Source organism: Eurytemora carolleeae, unplaced genomic scaffold, assembly GCF_000591075.1.
Source record: "Eurytemora carolleeae unplaced genomic scaffold, Eaff_2.0 scaffold2226, whole genome shotgun sequence".
NCBI lineage: Eukaryota > Metazoa > Arthropoda > Copepoda > Calanoida > Temoridae > Eurytemora > Eurytemora carolleeae.
In genome coordinates this window covers 2,962-24,319 of record NW_019398135.1, presented here as the reverse complement: position 1 = coordinate 24,319, position 21,358 = coordinate 2,962, and the positions used below count along the sequence as shown (strand labels likewise).

Here is a 21,358-nt window from a genome sequence, read left to right as displayed (position 1 = left end):
CTAATAATAATATTGATAATATAATGATAATGATAATAATAATAATAATAATGATAATAATAATAATAATAATGATAATGATAATAATAAAAAAAATAATAATGATACGATGTAACAAAATTAATTATTTTAAGTATTAATATCATCCTCGTTAATATAATGATTTCACAGAAAGAAGTATAAAGAAAGTACCATTGTGAATCGGAAATGACACTGTTTGAATGAGGATTACTTAAAATTACATCTACACTCTACAGTCCTTTTTAATGAAGATTTGAGATCTAAAATTACCTGATTCCCAACCAGATATTACTTGATTCCCAACCAGATATTACCTGATTCCCAACCAGATAATACCTGATTCCCAACCAGATATTACCTGATTCCCAACCAAATACTACCTGATTTCCAACCAGATATGTGTTGTGGGAACTGTTTATATAATAGTGGGAGAGCGGTTGAGTCATATCCTGAACAGTTTTTTATTTTCAAAAAAAGCCTGAAAACTAGTCACAAAATCTAACTTTCTAACCACTATATGGGTTAGAAATTTAGATTCTGTAATGGAAGTGAGAATTGTTCACACTATTAAGTTCCTTTGTACTGCAATCAAATATTGAAAAGAGATTTTTGAAACGTCTGGCACTCGAGGACATTTCTAAGTTAGAATTGGCTTAGTTTGGTTCCTAGTTTAGAAATTTGGAGCAAGCTATGTGCATTTTTCAATGTGTTCATTTTGCGACATCTGAATTCTATTTGCAATTTGGAGCTTTTGGACCTTTTGCAATCATATTTCCTGAATGATTCATCATGAGCTTTTCTATACTCAAGTGTAGTCTTTTTAACTGACAAAGGTTGGTTCAGAAAAAACCTGATAAACATGTTGAGAGGATTGAGTTATGAAGAAAAGTGAAGATCCCATCACAAATCTGAGAAATCCTTTCCAGCTAAACAATAAATAGTGAAAATTGGAATAAATGTTTTAATAATATGTTAAAATATTATTATATTGATGATTATAACAATGATAATGATAATAGTAATAGAAATAATGGTTGATACTGATACTGATATATACTGATACTGATAATGATGATGATGATGATAATAATAATAATTATAATAATAATAGTAATAATAATAATAATAATTATAATAATTATAATAATTATAATAATAATAATAATAATAATTATAATAATTATAATAATAATAATAATAAGCAAATCAAAAGTGATGTTACCGATACCTCATGTATAGATTCTTGACCTTCTTGAGAACATCCTTGTCCTTGATCTCGTAGTCCTTAATGATGTTCATGCTCTCCTAGGTCTTATGAACCTTAAACCTGGATTCAAGAGGATCTGATTTTATGTTTCATTGTTTAGGTCTTATACTTTTAAAGGTTTTAGGTTTCATTGATTTCTAGGTTTCAGGTGTAATGGTTTTAGGGTTTGGGGATTTCAGGTTTATAGGTTTAATGGTTTCATGGTTTCATACGTTTAAGGTTTGATGGTTTTAGACGTTTAAGGTTTGATGGTTGTAGACGTTTAAGGTTTGATGGTTTTAGACGTTTCAAGTTTAAAGGTAGATGGTTTCTGATTTATTATTTATTGTTTTATGAAGTTAATGGTTTCAGAGAATTCAGGAGGCGAGGTTTCATTGTTTTTATGGTTTATAGGTTTAATGGCTTTTATAAACTTCAGGATTCATAGTTTTAAGGATCCAAGGTTTCAGGTTTCCTCGAGCCCAAGACATTCTCCTTGAACCTCATCAAGGAACTTTTCCAACTCATTCGGTGTTATCGCCAAACCTAGGAGAATTATAGATAAGTTTTTATTTTTGTACCACGTTTTGTACATTACATTATGTAAAATGTAAACATGATTAAAAACTCAAAAACCTTTATATTTTGAGGATACTTCAGTAAAGAGATTATTTAACTCTGGTCTCTCTAGAAGACGATGAAAGAATGTTAGAAATTCCTCCTCGTCCAAAACCTGCTGACCCTCCACCTAAACCAAACCAAATATAATTTAAGATGGCGGATTTTAATATGGAGATTTTTAACACAATATGGTTTCATTTAAGATGCACAATAGGGTTTTATTCAAGATGAAGGTTTTTATTCAATATGGAGGTTTGTATTCGAGATGGAGGTTTGTATTCAAGATGGACTCATGGAGGTTTGTATTCAAGATGAAGGTTTACATTCAAGATGATGGTTAGTATTCAAGATGGAGGTATGTATATAAGATGGAGGTTTCTTTTTTAAGATGGAGGTTTGTATTTAAGATGGAGGTTTGTATTTAATATGGAGGTTTGTATTCAAGATGGAGGTTTGTATTCAAGATGGAGGTTTGTATTCAAGATGGAGGTTTGTATTCAAGATGGAGGTTTGTATTTAATATAGTGGTTTGTATTTAATATAGAGGTTTTGTATTTAAGATGGAGGCTTGTATTTAATTTGGAGGTTTGTATTAAAAATGGAGGTTTGTATTAAAGATGTAGGTTTGTAATCAAGATCGAGGTTTGTATTCAAGGTGGAGATTTGTATTAAAGATTGGGGTTTGTATTCAATATGGAGGTTTGTATTCAAGATGGAGGTTTGTATTCAAGATGAAGATTTTTATTTAGGATGGAGGTTGGTATACAAAATGAAGGTTTGTATTCAAGATGGAGGTTTGTATTCAAGAGGGAGGTTTGTATTCAAGATGGAGATTTTTATTCAAGATATAGGTTGGTATTCAAGATGGAGATTTGTATTAAAGATGGGGGTTTGTATTCAATATGGAGGTTTGTATTCAAGATGGAGATTTTTATTCAAGATAGAGGTTGGTATTCATCATGGAGGTTTGTATTCAAGATGGATGTTTGTATTCAAGATATAAGTTTGTATTCAAGATAGAGGTTGGTATTCATTATGGAGGTTTGTATTCAAGATGGATGTTTGTATTCAAGATATAAGTTTGTATTCAAGATATAAGTTTGTATTCAATATCAAGAGTTTTCATGCAAAACTATGGTTTGTATATCAAAGTAAGGATTATAATCATGTGTTTTTAAACTTGAGATTGGTTGGTTCGTACTTTAGATGAAGGTTGTACTACATAATGTTCAAAATATCATCATTTACCGTAAATTTATCAATGTTTGCCTGAGCGAAAACTTTCTCAATCTCATCCGGAGCAAGATAAATATTAATTTGCTTCAGCATCATCGCGAATTCATCTAGAAAATTTAAAATATTAATAATATCTTTTCTTTTTATCTGGTTTCTGTTCTGATCTGTTCTGAATAGTTCTGGATGTAAGGTTGAGTATAATGAAAACAATAAAATTAAAAGTTTGTAGAGGAAAGGAATGGAATAAACATTACCTAAAGTACTAGAGAACCATATTACATTTTAAACTCCGTCTTTGCACAGAATTCAAATTTAGAAAATGTACGCACTACGCACAGTTCAGATTTAAAAGATCTGTACGCACTTCGTAGAGTCTAGGTTTATAAATGAGAATTGAAACATGAACATGAACGTGGAACGGACTACAAAACACAGAACTGAAATATGAACATGAACATGGAACGGACTACAAAACACAGAACTGAAACATGAACATGAACGTGGAACGGACTACAAAAACTCAGAACTTAATGATAATAATAATAANNNNAACTGAAACATGAACATGAACGTGGAACGGACTACAAAAACACAGAACTGAAACATGAACATGAACGTGGAACGGACTACAAAAACACAGAACTGAAACATGAACATGAACGTGGAACGGACTACAAAAACACAGAACTGAAACATGAACATGAACGTGAAACGGACTACAAAAACTCAGAACTGAAACATGCACACAGTGCACAGAAAAATCAAAATATTGTGCGTACTACATCTAAATATGTTCTCAAGCATAGTTCAACCTAAAAGATTTAAAGCAATTTCAATAAGATTCAGAAAAGTGAATAAATGCAATATTATAAATTCTGATTTTGTAGATTAAATTGACTCCAACCGTAATTTCAAGTGGCATGTACGATTTACAACGGTATCATTTAAACATTTTACTGATCAAGGATGACGGGGACATCCTTGTTTTTTACATCTAAAAATTATTATAAATATTTTTGGGTTCTCTTTTTAAAAGTGACTTTTGCGAATATTTTAGAAAATGAATTTATCAGAATTTAATTTAATATCTTCCTCATTGTTACTTAGATAAAAGTTTAGAGGGTACCTCGATATGAATCGGTTCAAATATGACAAGCGGTTCAAAACTTCAAACACAGCTGGTTCAACTTGAAATTATGATAAGTGTTTCGAGATTTGAGCCGGCGCTTAATGGGAACCGGTTCAGCGAGGCAGTTCAAATTCTTTAAATTCAGCCTCGGGTCACTTAAAATTCATGTACAGTCCCTTCAAATCTTTAGTTCTTGCTTCCCTGCTAGTAGTTTAAATACCGTGAGAAAAATATTTTAATTGAATTTTAAATTATGCAGAATAGGTTCTAGTCAATATTGTTCTTTTTCAATGCTTTAATTTAATTATTTAGTAGTATCTACATTCATAAAAACATCTGGAAAAAGATAAAAAATAAATAAATTGTAAAAAAAGTAGTATCTACATCAAATTGCTTGATATCTCTCTATGAACTGTGAAAGTCCGGAAACTAAAACAACCCCCCTGCCCCCCTCCACCCTCGTAAAAGATATAAAAATTCCAGAGAATACAAGTTAAGATCAAATATAATCCTTACTCCAATGATTATTATAGTATAAGGTGTATACTCTTTAGTCCTAGCAATTATAAAGTCCAATCTAACATATTTACTAATTTTTCTCTTAAATTAAATCCATTAGTCCCCTGAATTCTAAAATGTAATCTGTGTAGTCCTAGATATTATGGCAATCTTGTAAAGTTAAAATATATTCTGATAGTTATCTAAAGTCTCTAATATAAATTATATTCTGATAGTTATCTAAAGTCTCTAATATAAAATATATTCTGATAGTCCTCTAAAGGAATATAAAATGTATATTCTGATAGTTATCTAAAGTCTCTAATATAAATTATATTCTGATAGTTATCTAAAGTCTCTAATATAAAATATATTCTGATAGTCCTCTAAAGGAATATAAAATGTATTCTGATAGTCCCCTAAAGTCTCTAATATAAAATATATTCCGATAGTCATCTAATGTCTCTAATATAAAATATATTCTGATAGTCCTCTAACGTCTCTAATATAAAATATATTCTGATAGTCCTCTAAAGTATCTAATATAAAATATATTTTGATAGTCCTCTAAAGAAATATAAAATATTTTCTGATATAGTCCTCTAAAGTATCTAATATAAGATATGTTCTGAAAGTCCTTTAAAGGAATATAAAATATATTCTAAAAGTCCTCTAAAGGAATATAAAATATATTTTGATAGTCCTCTAAAGATTATAAAATATATTCTGATAGTCCTCTACAGAATATAAAATATATTCTGATAGACCTCTACAGAATATAAAATATATTCTGATAGTATAGTCCTCTAAAGAATATAAAATATATTCTGATAGTCCTCTACAGAATATAAATTATATTCTGAAAGTCCTCTAAAGAATATAAAATGTATTCTGAAAGTCCTCTAAAGAATATAAAATATATTCTGAAAGTCCTCTAAAGAATATAAAATATATTCTGAAAGTCCTCTAAAATATATTCTGAAAGTCCTCTAAAGAATATAAAATATATACTGAAAGTCCTCAAAGAATATAAAATATATTCTGAAAGTCCTCTAAAGAATATAAAATATATTCTGATAGTCCTCTACAGAATATAAATTATATTCTTAAAGTCCTCTAAAGAATATAAAATACATTCTGATAGTCCTCTACAGAATATAAATTATATTCTGAAAGTCCTCTAAAGAATATAAAATATATTCTGAAAGTCCTCTAAAGGAATATAAAATATATTCTGAACGTCCTCTAAAGAATATAAAATATATTACCGAGGAACAAGTATCCATTCTTGCTTTTATCCGCTGAAGTAAAAATACCCCTGCAGACACATACTTTAACTGCAAAACAGAATTCAAATGCATTTTTAACAATTTGAACAATCTTATCTTATTTTCTTCCGGTCTCATCAATAAAAGTTTTATTTTTAAAGTATTGATTTTAAAAAGAAAAGCAGTTTTAGTTTCCTGAGATAAAGTTCGTATTCTTTTTGATACTCAACCTCCTTCATACTTTCTATCAGCTGATCACAAACCTAGAAAACCATTCAGTTCAAATCAGTTTGAAATCAGTTTCCCACTTTAAAGAAACAGCATGTGGTATGTTTGATTCACAATCGTACACATTAAATCCTTGTTTTTCTATCTGAACATTGATTGTTTTCGATTGTGGTTTCTCTACAAAAGTTTCTTGCGGATATATGAAGCAGACACAATGAAGGAAATTGTTGGAATATAAAAGTTTACTAGCTGAAAAAAATTTTCTTCTAGTTGTTCCCTAGATAAACCATACTGGGTCACTCGAAATACAAGAACTTCAAGGGAAAGTAAATGTTATTTCAAATGACCCTCTATTTAAAGATGGCAACCGCCGATTTACATTGATACAATAATTTGATCAAAACTGTGGAAGATAACGTCGTTTTTCTCACTCAAAGTAACTTTTTTTTTAACATAAGCATTAATATCTAATTCATACTTCGACAACGCTTTCAAGGTTACCGTTGTAAATCGATCATGCCATATTTGCATGGAGGTTTACTTAAAATTACACTTGCAGTCCCTTACAGTTAAATCTAATGTACTGAACAATACAGAGTTCATATGTTCTAGATGTATAGAACATATCTAAGATATTTCGTAGATTTACTGTCTATTTAATGAAATATATAATCAGATAATGTAACATAATATAATATATATTTCCCTAATAAGCATTAAGGTTCGGCTGAACAGTGCCTCGAGGTGTTTAAGCTACTTGACACTTAACCTCGGGTTCATTAGTTTACACCTATTCAATTCTTCTCACAAACATAAACATTCAAATATAAAAGATACCGAAACTTGTCAAAGAAGAGAGGGTAGGCATGGGTCACAATATTTCTGCTCCAAGCCACATTAAGAAGAAACGAGCCACCCTAATTTCTGTTCTGAGTCGCAGATAGACCTCAGCCACTACAATTTATGCTCGGAGCCACAGAATTACTCAAGCCACCACCATTCCCACTTTTTCCACGCCTAAAAAGAGCGGCCTGGAAGTAGGAATAGCAGGGGCTAGGAAGAAGGAATGAGGTGGCTCATGGCCGCCTACCCTACCCTGCTTGTAAAAATACAGACCTGAACCCAGGTATCCCGCACCTCGGTGCTGTTACAGATTAAATCTAAAATATAAAGAAAATTAGAAAATATAAGAAATATATTAAAAGATAGATAATAAAAGATAAGAAGAGAAAAAGGAGAATACAAGATGGATTAAATAAAATAAGAAAATAACCGGAAGAAGGAAAAAGATAGAAAATAAGAAAATGATATGCAACAGTACTGGAAATAGAAGATAAAAGAAAAACATAGAAGATAAAAAAGACGGTAGACGATGGAAAATATAAGATAGCATAAATAAGATGGCATATACAAGATAGTAAATAGTAAATGGATAGTAAATAGTAAATAGTAAACAGACAATAGAAATTAGATGATAGAATTATAAAAATCTAATGAAATACACTAAATGAGGATAGATAGAAGAATATAGAAATATTAAGAAAAGATAGAAAATAGTTGATAGTTGTAAGAAGATAGAAGAATAAGAAAAAAAGATATATATATAGGATAGAAGATAGAATTTATAAAATAGAAAAAATATCTACCTAAAGTATATGGAATACCCTTCTTGTTCCTATGATCGAAAATAATTGAGAAACTATGATCAGGGTTCAGGAACTTAGAGAAATTATTCGTTTTTTTCATTTTTCTCTCAACCTAGACATATTAAACTGTTCAGTGTTCATGTAAGAAAGTCATGTAAAATAAGTTTCCGGAAAAAAATTGTAAAGTTTGTTTAAGGAAAAGTTAGAATTTTCTCTAGTCCCAAGTACGTAAATATGTACCTGAAAATAAAGTTCTGGATTTTAGTTTCCTAGGACATTTTCATTTACATAGTACACTTATTATTACATAACAAAGTAGGTATCATAGAGAATAGAATGTATATAGAGGGGAATTTACTAGAAAAAAGTGTAAAACGGCCAATTTGTTGTAGTGTTTCCATACTGCAGGTGTACTTCACATATTTATGCTATATAGCCTTTAGGGCCCTGGAATATCATTTTATAGAAAATCTAATATTATTGTTAAAAGAAAACCAAATTATGAAATAGACTGGTTTCATAATTGACCAATGATCATTTCACAACTCTATGCCTTTCACTTTACAAACGATGATTTTCCGTTATAACTATAAATCAAATGATGGTTTTTATTCACCTAATTCATTATAAAGTTTATTTAACAGCTTTAAAAATTTCGAAATTGAAATGAATAGTCTAGGGAACATACTGTATTAATGTACTGTACTGCACATAATTTGTGAACATTTACATGATTTGTACACTTTGAGCTCCCTTTCAGGCTGAAAGGGACTGAAAAAAGTCATAACGAGAGATTCTTTTAATTCCTCTCTAATATATATTATATTCTCTATGGCAGGTAACCTAAAGTTACTGACAACATACTATTTTGTGATTTCAGAGAAAAAGTATGAATTGAATATCATTTTTAAATATTTGGAAATGTAAAATCTGATATTCTGGATTGTTGATATAGTTGGACATACCCGGATACGGTTATTAACATTTTCCTGGAGTCTATATCAGTGCGTTGGATCCACGGATCCGCTGGATCCGCTAAAATGTGCAGATCCGCTAATCCGAATTCAAGTGTCAAAATATAAATTTTAAACGAAAAATTTTTTTCTCTGAAAACGCAAATCTTAAGAGTTATTTACAAAGAGTTTATTGAAAACGTCCTAATCTCTTAATAGTAAATAAATAGTGAGAAAAGAAAAAGAAAATTCATGATTTTGATCTGCATCTGAATCCGGATCCATTTTTGCAATACAGGTCCAGGATCCGGTGGAATTCGAGTCTATTTCGTGTAAGACAGATCAAGGATCTCAGTCTGGTTTTTGAAGGACTGATCCGGGATCCGGGTCCATTTATTGTAGAACTGATCCTGGATTCAGAACCATTTTTACATGACTGATCCAGGATCCTCGTCAAGTTTTAAATGACTGATCCAGGATTCGGGTCCAGTTTTACAGGACTGGTCCAGGACTGGCAACTGGCAACTTCCCAACTGCGCAATTTCCAAAACGGCAATTTTCCTAGCCGCAGTGCTCTCCCCCTAGCCTGTTCTTACCGCAGCGCTCGGCCCCTCTAGCTCATCCTATTCGCAGTGCTCAGCCCTCATTGCAGCTTGCGGCGTCTCGGAAGGCCTAATCTAACCCTTGGACAGTTGCCGCTTGGAAAATTGCACATTTGGGAAGTTGCAACTTGGGAAATTGTCACTTGGAAAGTCGTCCTTGGGAAAATGCCTTAGGGAAAATACCGAACACCATTTTTTACAGAACCGGCCTATTCCGCATCAAAGTTAAATGAATCCTAAGATACCGTAATATTTTATGATATGGATATATTTTATAGTTAATAAATTGATATCAAAAGAATTTACCTGGTTAAATGTATCGGTGGAGAAACCTTTCCTAACCTCAACAATATCCGCCATATCCATCCTAGATAATTTATATTCATCCTGGATAATTTATATTCATCCTAGATAATTTATGTCCATCCTAGATAATTCATATCCATCCTAGATAATTTATATCTACCCTAAATAATTTATATACATCCTAGATAATTTATATCCATCCGGCCTTGATAATTCATATCCATACTGGATAATTCATATCCATCCTAGATAATTCATATCCATCCTACATAATTCATTTCCATCCTAGATTATTTCATATGCATCCTAGATTAAAGAATTGATATCTTTCCCAGATTACAAATGAGCTCGCGCTTTTCCAAATCGGTTGATATTGTTTTATATGCGCAAAACCCATTATCTATAAACGGTCTCAAAAAAGTATAATTGGTTTGGTGTGAATTGAAATCTTTATATTCAAACATCTTATTCTGATAAAGAAGAATTATTAAGTTTCTGCTTGCCTAGCCATCAAAACAAGACCGTTCCTCTGAAGGCGAAATTACAGTTTTCAGTTTTAAATAGTCTAACTCTGAACTCACCTGAACAGTTTATCTGGAGCAACATTATACAGCTTCTGGGAGATAGGGTTAGATGCAGGTAGATAATGGATATACAGTTTACTCAGATCTATCCTAGAATATATAGGGTTGGATACAGGANGTTTAGTTTACACAGAGCATAGTTAAGGAAACTTGAACAATAAGGGCAGTTTATTATACACAGAGCATAGTTAAGGAAACTTGAACAATAAGGGCAGTTTATTATACACAGAGCATAGTTAAGGAAACTTGAACAATAAGGGCAGTTTATTATACACAGAGCATAGTTAAGGAAACTTGAACAATAAGGGCAGTTTATTATACACAGAGCATAGTTAAGGAAACTTGAACAATAAGGGCAGTTTATTATACACAGAGCATAGTTAAGGAAACTTGAACAATAAGGGCAGTTTATTATACACAGAGCATAGTTAAGGAAACTTGAACAATAAGGGCAGTTTATTATACACAGAGCATAGTTAAAAAAACTTGAACAATATTAAGAAAGGGGACTGCAAAATGTAACTTCAAGGTACCCTTCGTGTACAAGTTATAATACCCAATTCACAACGGTACCCAATTAAACCTTTATCTGATCAATTACGTGGAAGATGTTGTCGTTTTTCTAGGTTTAAAAGTGTTTAATTCTGATCATTCCTATGCGTTTTTCTACAGTAGAATTTATAAATGCGCAAGTCACTTTGGAAGAGAAACAAACTATAAATATAAAATCAGTTTCCAAAATTTGAATCATTGATATCTAATTCATACTTGATCAAACAAAGCTATTAAGAGTACCGTTATGAATCGGGTTACTTGAAATTATGCTTACAGTCCCTTTAAGTGTATTAATGTGCAGTGAAACCCTGTAAATTTCTTTTTCTAAACAGAGAATTTCTGTGAATTTATACCTGCTTTCATGGGAGGGGAAGGAAACAGAGAAAAGGGTTAGAATGTCAAATGTTTATCGTTCTGAGTGAGAAAAATACTGTTCAATCTTTTACATTAAGTCCAAACAACATAAAGGGAGTGTTCTCGAAAAATGAAAGGGGGTACCACGGACTAAACAAAGTGAGAGGCATTCGGTTTCTTCTATTTGAAATCATACGCGATTTGGTCTATAATTTAACAATCAATTTAAACTTATGGATTTTTTTTCTTTATACTTTTCATTCAAAACGTATATGCTGACAAAAAAGTAAATAAGAAAAATGGCTAAAAGATTATGTTTAATAGTTCAAATTGCGATTTTAATCATGTTTTTCTGGAATATTGACAGAACCGTTAAATCCACGTTGGGTAAAGGTTTATGTCGAAAAATATTCGATGGAAATTTCTAAAATCTTACTTCTATCTGTTGTGTCTATCAGGAGAAAATTGTTAAAAACGACTTATACCGAAGAACGTAGCGTCTATACAAATTCAGAAAGTTTCAATATTCGACTCGGATCGTAAAAAATCAATTCTATTCCAAACAAATCATTCAGGTATTACAACCTATAATCATCGATTTTTTTTCTATGCATTAGTATATAGTTGATATTTTATACTATTTAATTTTTCGCTTGCAACTTGTTTTCACGGGTGGTGTGGATTTTCGAACATTCCTGAAAAATATGAAACTGTCGTCTTCTTTATCAAGAATTCTCGAAACATGAAAGAATATTTTCAAAATGAACTCTCGGATCATAAAAAATAAAAAATATAATGAAATATCAACTTTATACGAATGCGTCGAATATTAGTAGCAATCACCATCGAATATTTTTCGACGTAAGCCTATACTCCCTTTAATTTTTCGCAAACACTCGCTTTATATAAAGATCAATTTTTTTTAACCCTACCCCTCGCATCCCAGTTCAGGATGGGACAGTCCATGTGAAAAGAGTTACTAATGGAAAGCATAAATGGTACAAAAAGTGTGATATTTCGGACTGCTCCGAAGTGGTTTATCATTTTTGGACTGCAGAGATTGAAGGGTTAATTTTTTTATTTAAATCCTAAAGCTCTGTAGAATCTCAGCTGTTTATGAATCTAAATTCTTTGTTTACATTTCCGGTCAAAAGCATTCGGGAATTCCGGGAGTTTGCACATCATAATCAGATATTTGCACATCTTAATCAGATATTTGCACATCTTTATCGGATATTTGCACATCTTAATCGGATATTTGCACATCTTAATCGGATATTCGCACATCTTAATCGGATATTTACACATCTTAATCGGATATTTGCACACCTTAATCGAATATTTGCACATCTTTATCGGATATTTGCACATTTTAATCGGATATTTGACATCTTAATCGGATATTTGCACTCCCTCAATACTGCACAATTTCAATATTAGCGCTCATTATTTAATTTTAGATGTATTCTGATTCTTGTTCAATCGTTTTCAAAATATTTGAATTTAAGAGTTCAGTAATTCATTTTTATATTTATGCTAATATAACATGCTTAGATCAAACCATTGGCATTATAAAGAAAGTAAATCAAGATTTTGCAGATATATTTCTGTTTTGATTTCAAAAATATTTTCAAGTCAAAATTGACTGATGGCAAAATGTTGGCCGGTATCCTGGGTTATGTAGGACTTGGGCCCGATCAACCAAATATTAATTGAGATCGAAAAAGAATATATTTTCCAAAAATGTTATTTTTAAGGCCCCTGATAAATAAATATCTATATGTTTTGAGGTCTAAACTTGTGTGTTGTGAATCCATGGATCCGTATCTTTTGCCGTTCAAAGGACCTAAATTAATTCCTTGTGGCCGAAACCCATGGGACCAAGAACATTAGCTTTGAATTTAAAAGTTGCTACTCTCGATATCGAGCTTTAGATTAGTGCTATTTTACACACATGTTTTTAACAGTGAATTTACACCAGAAGCAAAATTAATAATGGAAAAAGACAAAGTAGTATTAAGTATTTTCTTGCCATCAACATGTATTCAAGGATATTTTGAGGTTTTGAGAACCCATATCAGCAAAGCTAAAAATGGGAATAAAAGACAATAAGGAAAAGATCTGATTTAAATAAAACCATGTTCTGATAAGGGCCTATCATAGCTCAACATGAACCAATTGGCCGATTTCATCGACGTTTATTTTTTAAATTTCTACCCCCCTTGAAGAACACTGTTCAATGTATTAAAAATACAAGATCTGTAGAATACATCTTGTTTTTATTTGTCGAGAAATTACAGTTCGAAATCATATTATTTGCAAAGAAAATGGAAAAAGAAACTTAAAATGTTTTTTGTTGACGCAAATACGTGAATTGTACTTAAATGTATTTTAAACCTATATAAACTGAGATGGAATTTAAAGAATTTGAGCCGTAGTTTAAATCCGCCAAAATCCGCCAAAACCCGGTTTAAATTAAGCGCCGGCTTAAATCTTGAAACATTTGATACAATTTTAAGTGGAACCAACCATATTTAAGCCGCGGCTTAAATTTAAACCGCCGCCCATTCGGCCACTGAACACTTAATTAAGATTGTTGCTAAGTAATCTAAGAAATTTTCACTTTAAAACCAAGTGTTTTAGCCAAATTTTTTTCTAGGTATTTATCTTTAGTTTACATTCTGAAAACTTAATTTTGTTTAAGGGGATTTCAAATAGCTTCCCAAGGAACTTACACTAAATTTTTAAAGAGTCCCATATATGATTTACCCCTATTGAGAAATCAAGATAGAGATTATATACTTTTTTTTTGAAAAACTGTCAATCAGTGGCCACGACTTTTAGAAAAATCGATGATCGGATTTCCACAGCTCAGACAGCATGAAAATTGCCGAGCTCTGTCTAATTCTCGATAACAAGTTGCGCCATTATTTATTAAAATAAGACTTTAATACATTTTCAATCAAATATATTCTGTAGGTGATTTTCTTACTTAGACACTACATCCCTCCATTCTCCCAGCTTTTTAGGTCGTCTTCGCATTCTCTTCCTGACAGGCCCGGGCAACTTTTTAGACAAACTATCCATTTTTTAGCCTGCATTGATACTATTGATATTTCAAGGTTTCCAAGGATATATCTGACAGTTTTCAAATTTGATCGAGAGATAAAATTATTTATTTCCGGTTTAAAAACTACAAAAATGTTTATTTTGAGCGGATTTCTAGAGTTTTCGTGACATAGATTATTCTTGCAAAGTTTGATAAAAACTTCTGTTCATGGTGCATTCAACTGTTTTTTTAATCGTGCTGTGCTGTAAAGTAATCATTGAAGATCACAACACAAGCGAATGATTTGTCTAACCAAAAAATTCTAGTTCGAGTTGCCATGGGGATTCCGATTTTGTTTTCATATTGGAAATTTGTTGAATGCAACCAGGACTTAAAGGGACTGTAGACGGAATATCAAAAGTCCTGACTTAAAGGGACTGTAGACGTATTATCAAAAGTCCTGACTTAAAGGGACTGTAGACGTATTATCAAAAGTCCTGACTTAAAGGTGTAGACGTATTATCAAAAGTCCTGACTTAAAGGAACTGTAGACGGAATATCAAAAGTCCTGACTTAAAGGGACTGTAGACGTATTATCAAAAGTCCTGACTTAAAGGGACTGTAGACGTATTATCAAAAGTCCTGACTTAAAGGGACTTCAGACGTAATATCAAAAGTCCTGGCTTAAAGGGACTGTAGACGTAATATCAAAAGTCCTGTCTTAAAGGGACTGTAGACGTACTATTGAATGTCAGTTTCACAACGGTAACCTTAACAACTACGTCTGATTATAGAATAAATGAAATACCTCTCTTTTAAAATTGTTTATTTTAAATTGTGGTTTCTTGCGAATTTCTATAGCGACAGAATAAATGGATGAATTTTCAAGCAAGAAAAACGACGGTATTTTCCCCATTTTTGGTCAGGAAAAGCTTTTAATGATACATTTGATAATCGGTCATGACCCGCTTTAAATTCAAGACAATTCAATCAATCAACAGTTTAAAAATCTTATAATTAAAAGAATACCAAAAAAACAATTAATTACAAGTTTCAAACAGTAATATTATTATTAATGTAAATATAAAACTTTACGCCACAGATTAAGATTTAACAAGTGACAATGTTTTTAACACTTGTTTCACTACAATACTGTCTAGGAATCTATCAATATACTAATGATGATGATACGTGAAAAAAGCAGATGAAGGTTGAAGATATAAACTAGTAAAACAAGAAACTTAAAACTCAAGCTCGAAACCCATCAAAGTATTGAGTTGACTATCCTTACTACCGAGGTGCGGGAATAGTTAGATAGATAGATAGATAGATAGATAGAAGGACAGATAGATAGCAGGACAGATAGTAGGTTAGAGCTTTCCGGACTTAATACTTTCTCAGTTTATGCTTGGACGATATTTAATTTAAAGAAGTGTTGTTTTACAATACATAGTTTACTTTACATATCCTTATACATTCATTTACTTTCCCTTGTGGAGATTCATCACACTTAGTCCTTACCTATCCTTCATATCCTATTCCTTATCCCCTCTTACTTATATTCTTCTTATCCTATTCTTATCCATCCTTACCTATCTTTCATATCCTATTCCTTATCCCCTCTTACTTATATTCTTCTTTTCCTATTCTTATCCATCCTTACCTAATACCTATCCTCCATATCCTATTTCTTATCCCCTCTTACTTATATTCTTCTTTTCTTATTCTTATCCATCCTTACCTATCCTCCCTATTATATTCCTTATCCTCATTACCTATACCTATTATGATTCCATCCTACTCCTTATCTCTCCTTCCCTATCCTTTCTATCCTATTCCTTATCCCCTTACCTAGCCTTCCTTGTCCAGATGTCGCTTGATGGACATTTTTATTAGTGGTACATCTTCTCGCCTTTCTCGTCGCACTTTTGTAAGCCAAGTCCATTAGCGCCTGATCCAATCAGGATTAAGTCATGGGGTTGTTGTCTATTCTGAACCATTAGAAATAGTATGGCGGTAATATCTATCTTTCTATCTATCTCATTATCCGATTAGAGTTATGAATCCTTCAATCGGCGCTATTAGTAAATGGAAATATTAACTTCTACTGAAACTATAGTGGTCGGTCCGTGCTCCGTTCTCAGGTTCCACAGTCTGATAAAAATATGTTTTATTCTACTATAGTATTTCCCCCTAAGGAGTACAAGTTACTTTTATCACGTTGACATCATAGAATGTCGTATTTACAGGATAAGGCAATTAATTTATTTATTTTACATTTTATCATTAGAGAAGAGATAGTTTTGTCTCTGACAGATTAATACACCCCTTCCTGTTCTTATATAATAAAGATAGTGCAAAAAAAACCGCTTCTTTATTTTAACTTGTAACTTCTTTATCCTAATTCCTGTTTAATCCTTCCCTTTTCATTCTTATAATCTTGATCTTTATCCTGTTTAATCCTTCCCTTTTCATTCTTATAATCATGATCTTTATCCTGTTCAATCCTTCCCTTTTTATTCTTATAATCATGATCTTTATCCTGTTTAATCCTTCCCTTTTTATTCTTGTTCAGCATGATGATCTTTATCCTGTTTAATCCTTCCCTTTTTATTCTTGTTCAGCATGATGATATTTATCCTGTTCTTATATAATAAAGATAGTGCAAAAAAAACCGCTTCTTTATTTTAACTTTTAACTTCTTTATCCTAATTCCTGTTTAATCCTTCCCTTTTCATTCTTATAATCATGATCTTTATCCTGTTTAATCCTTCCCTTTTCATTCTTATAATCATGATCTTTATCCTGTTTAATCCTTCCCTTTTTATTCTTGTTCTGATAATCTTCATCCTGTTAAATCCTTCCCTTTTTATTCTTGTTCTGATGATCTTTATCTAGTACTCTGCCTTCTTTCTTCGTTTCCCCTTTATACTTCATCTAAAACATTCCTTCCCTTTATCTTCCCGTTCTCAAACTTTTTTTTCGATTATTTAGTAATTCTTTTTTCCCGTCATTCCTTTTCTTACTACATCTCTCCCTTCCCTTTACTTCCTCCCTACCCTCCCTTCCCTCCCTTCCTTCCTTTCCTCCCTTCCCTTCCTTCCCTCCCTTCTCTCCCTTCCTTCCTCATGTATGTAAACTCGTGTTGCACTGTGTCGCAGTCATAAAATCTTATTTCTACTCTTTTCGTGTTCTAATTCCCTGGTTTCAACTCTAATCAGTTTTTCAAAATTGAAAAATAAAGAATTTCTTGAATGATATTTTTTATTTTTATTATTTCTTTTACTTGGGAACATTTGTTCTGTCTACATTTTAAGCAATAAAAATCTAAGATTTTTAAAGTATTTTAATTATTATATTATTATATTATTATATTATTCAAATCAAATCAAATCAAATCAAATATTTATTGCACGAAGATTAGAATTTATACAATATAAATATCACATAGAAAAGTATAATATTATATTATTATATTATTATATTATTATATTTTAAGTAAATTTTAATACCTTTGGTAACAAATGTCAATGTGACGTAAGCTTCAAGAAAATATTCGAGCATTCATTAAGCACAGCACAGTGGTAGCGTATCCGTTTATTGGATACAAACAAACACACAGACAATACAAATATTTTAGTTACTTTTTGCTAGCAATTAAGAAATTTATTCTGGACGAATTATACTGCATACATTTTTATAAATACTAAGAACAACTTGGATGACTTCCATACAATATTATATTAAGTGGTCAAAAATCTCATTTATCTCTCATTTTTAGAAAGAAATTGATTACTAGCCAATAACTATACTTTTTAACCCTTATCTGTTTGCAACCTGATGGTGAAAACTCATGATATTTCAAACTTTGACAATTTATGAATTCTCAGTATGAAAAATCTAAGGGCTACGACATCAGGTTGCGAAGAAAAAAGAATTAGTGAATTAGAAATTGTGTCGAGTATCAGTTCATTAAAGGGACCGTTCACTTATTTGGGTAATTTCAGGGTATACTGAACTGCCTATTCGCTCTTGATTGGTAATAGTCTTACTTTTCAAATACAACTGTGGCCGGAGAAAAAGCCGAATTTTCGTTCAGAATTTGAGCGGAAAGGGACGGTCCCTCTCTATAGACACTATTTGATGTTTTTTTCAGTAACAGCAGCCCAATAACATTTAGATTTATTATATTTTAATGTCATTATGTGTTCGTTATTATAAACAAAAATATGAAAAATTTTGATATTTGAGTTAGCAAGAAATTTACATTTTACGCAATAAAACATGTAAAATATGTATACAAAGACGACGTCTCTACGACAATCAATTAATCATTACTAGTATTTTGGTTCGTAGATTTTGTAGATTTTGTTCGCGTATGTGCACAACTTTTCATTTGTCATGCCGCGTTCAATTCAGCCTGAAATTACCCAAATAAGTGAACGGTCCCTTTAAGAATAAAACGTAAATTGTACAACTCAAGCAACCAATTAAAAACTAGAAAAATATTTTTTATAAGATTAACTAGTTGTCTAATTTATATTTCATTGACATTACAGAAGTAACTTGTCATCACAAATTCAAGTTCATTTTGATTCTCTTTCTTTTTCTAAAATTATTAGTTGTGTTTTTTCAGTTTAAACATTTCTTGATGCTTTGAGATGTCGAAAGACTTGAATTAAAGAAAGATTCTACTGTAGGAAAATTAACATAAATTTCCATTTTGTAGGAACTATACTTAACTTTATTAAATTTAACAAGAGAGCAAAGACGAAGATAAACTGCAGAGCCCAGAAATCAGACTAGCAATTATTCAAAAAGAACTGCAGAGCCCAGAAATAAGACTAAGCATTATTCGCAAAGAACTGCAGAGACCAGAAATTAGACTAACAATTATTTAAAAAGAACTGCAGAGACCAGAAATAAGACTAACAATTGTTTAAAAAAGAACTACAGAAAACAGAAATTAGACTAACAATTATTTAAAAAGAACTGCAGAGTCCAGAAATTAGACTAATAATTATTCAAAAAGAACTGCAGAAACCAGAAATTAGATTAACAATTATTCAAAAGAACTACAGAGAACAGAAATTAGACTAACAATTATTTAAAAAGAAGTGCAGAGTCCAAAAATTGGACTAACAATTATTAAAAAAGAACTGCTGAGCCCAGAAATAAGACTAAAAATTATTCAAAAAGCAGTGCAGAGTCCAGAAATCAGACTAGCAACTATTTAAAAAGAACCACAGAGCCCAGAAATCAGACTTCAAGTATTTGAAAGAACTGAAGAACATAAATCCTCGGACTAGTAAATATCAGAAATGGCCGGCTGTAGATCTCAGAAATCAGAACACTTTTACATGTTGATCAGCCTGGAAAAAATCAATTTTTTAAGTAATCGCAGAGCCAAAAATGAGACAAGTAATTGTTAATAAAAAACTGCAGACTAGAAAATAATAAAAAAGTACTGTAAACCCTGGAAAGCAGACTAGGAAATAATCAAAAGGTACTGTAAACCCTGGATAGCAGACTAGAAATTATTGAAAAAGTACTGTAAACCCTGGATAGCAGACTAGGAATTATTGAAAAAGTACTGTAAACCCTGGATAGCAGACTAGGAAATATTGAAAAAGTACTGCGGACCCTGGAAAGCAGACTAGGAATTATTGAAAAATTACTGCAGATCCTGGAAAGCAGACTAGGTATTATTGAAAAAGTACTGCAGACCCTGGATAGCAGACTAGGAATTATTGAAAAAGTACTGCAGACCCTGGATAGCAGACTAGGAATTATTGAAAAAGTACTGCAGACCCTGGATAGCAGACTAGGTATTATTGAAAAAACGAAGCCAAAAAGTCAAACAAATAATTTTTATAAATATCTAAAGATGGTTACCATTTTCTATTAAAGATTTCATAAATCAGACTTGCGATAACTTTAAATGAATCAAAGAAACAAAAACCATAAAACTCGGTCTATTAATTATTTTAAGCAATTATAATTCTGGGCATTCAGTCCCTTTTATTCTTAATGTGTGTTCAACATAAATGTATATTACTAGGCTTTCCAGGCTCTATTTTAATTGTGAACATTTTCTCTTTGCAAACATTGTAAAAAATAACAAAAAATGTTCACGGATTTATAAAAAAAATTCGTGAACTTGTGGAAGACGATGCCTGGCCGCGTTAAACTAGTTCCACAAGATTCAACAGAATGAGATAGAATGGATACGGGGCATAAGTACTGATATGATCTCTACAGTCTACACGTGCGATATCGATATTGACTCTAGTTCTGAACCCTCTAGTAATAAGTTATAAGAAATATATATACTGGAAGTTATTTATGCATTTTATTAGAGTCTGACTCACGTCCTCTATAAACTTTCAAAATTTGATGAAAATCGAATTTTATTGGAGGCTAGTTTTTAAAATTTTAATCATGCATAAGCCTTCCCTGGATCATGTTTAGTCGTTTCGACGTTTACAGAACAGACACACATACAGCTACAGAGAAGCAGAGTATATATATATATAGATAAATGTATATGTGGTATATTTATGTATATTCTATTATATCTTAAGTATATTGTCTGTAAAAGTACATGAAAACTGTTCTAACCATTGTATGGTGAATGCAATAGTCAGAATAGATAGATTAATAGATAGATATATAGATTGATAGATAGATAGACAGATAGATATATAAATAGACAAATAAATAGAAAGATTGATAGATAAATAGGTAGATTGATAGATTGATAGATAAATATTAAGATTGATGGATAAATAGATAGATAGATAGATTGATAGATAGATAGACAGATAGATAGATAGATAGATAGACAGATAGATATATAAATAGACAAATAAATAGAAAGATTGATAGATAAATAGATAGATAGATAGATAGATAGATAGATAGACAGATAGATATATAAATTGATAAATAAATAGAAAGATTGATGGATAAATAGATAGATAGATAGATTGATAGATAGATAGACAGATAGATAGATAGATAGATAGATAGATAGATAGATAGATAGATAGATAGATAGAT

General features: G+C 31.2%; 1 protein-coding gene across 1 annotated transcript; it reads right to left on the bottom strand.

Moving 5' to 3' along the window:
- Positions 1–159: 159 nt before the first annotated feature.
- On the bottom strand, positions 160–10,433 carry LOC111716868 (1-phosphatidylinositol 4,5-bisphosphate phosphodiesterase delta-4). Its single transcript, XM_023492376.1, has 12 exons — positions 10,336–10,433; positions 9,755–9,815; positions 7,894–8,005; positions 7,364–7,407; positions 6,215–6,282; positions 6,020–6,069; positions 3,137–3,231; positions 1,904–2,015; positions 1,743–1,813; positions 1,250–1,326; positions 872–947; positions 160–470 (listed from the first exon to the last, which is right to left on the bottom strand). The coding sequence occupies exons 2-12, from the start codon at positions 9,812–9,814 to the stop codon at positions 288–290; spliced, it is 948 nt and encodes a 315-aa protein (XP_023348144.1). The 5' UTR covers position 9,815; positions 10,336–10,433; the 3' UTR covers positions 160–287.
- Between the last annotated feature and the right edge of the window lie 10,925 nt (positions 10,434–21,358).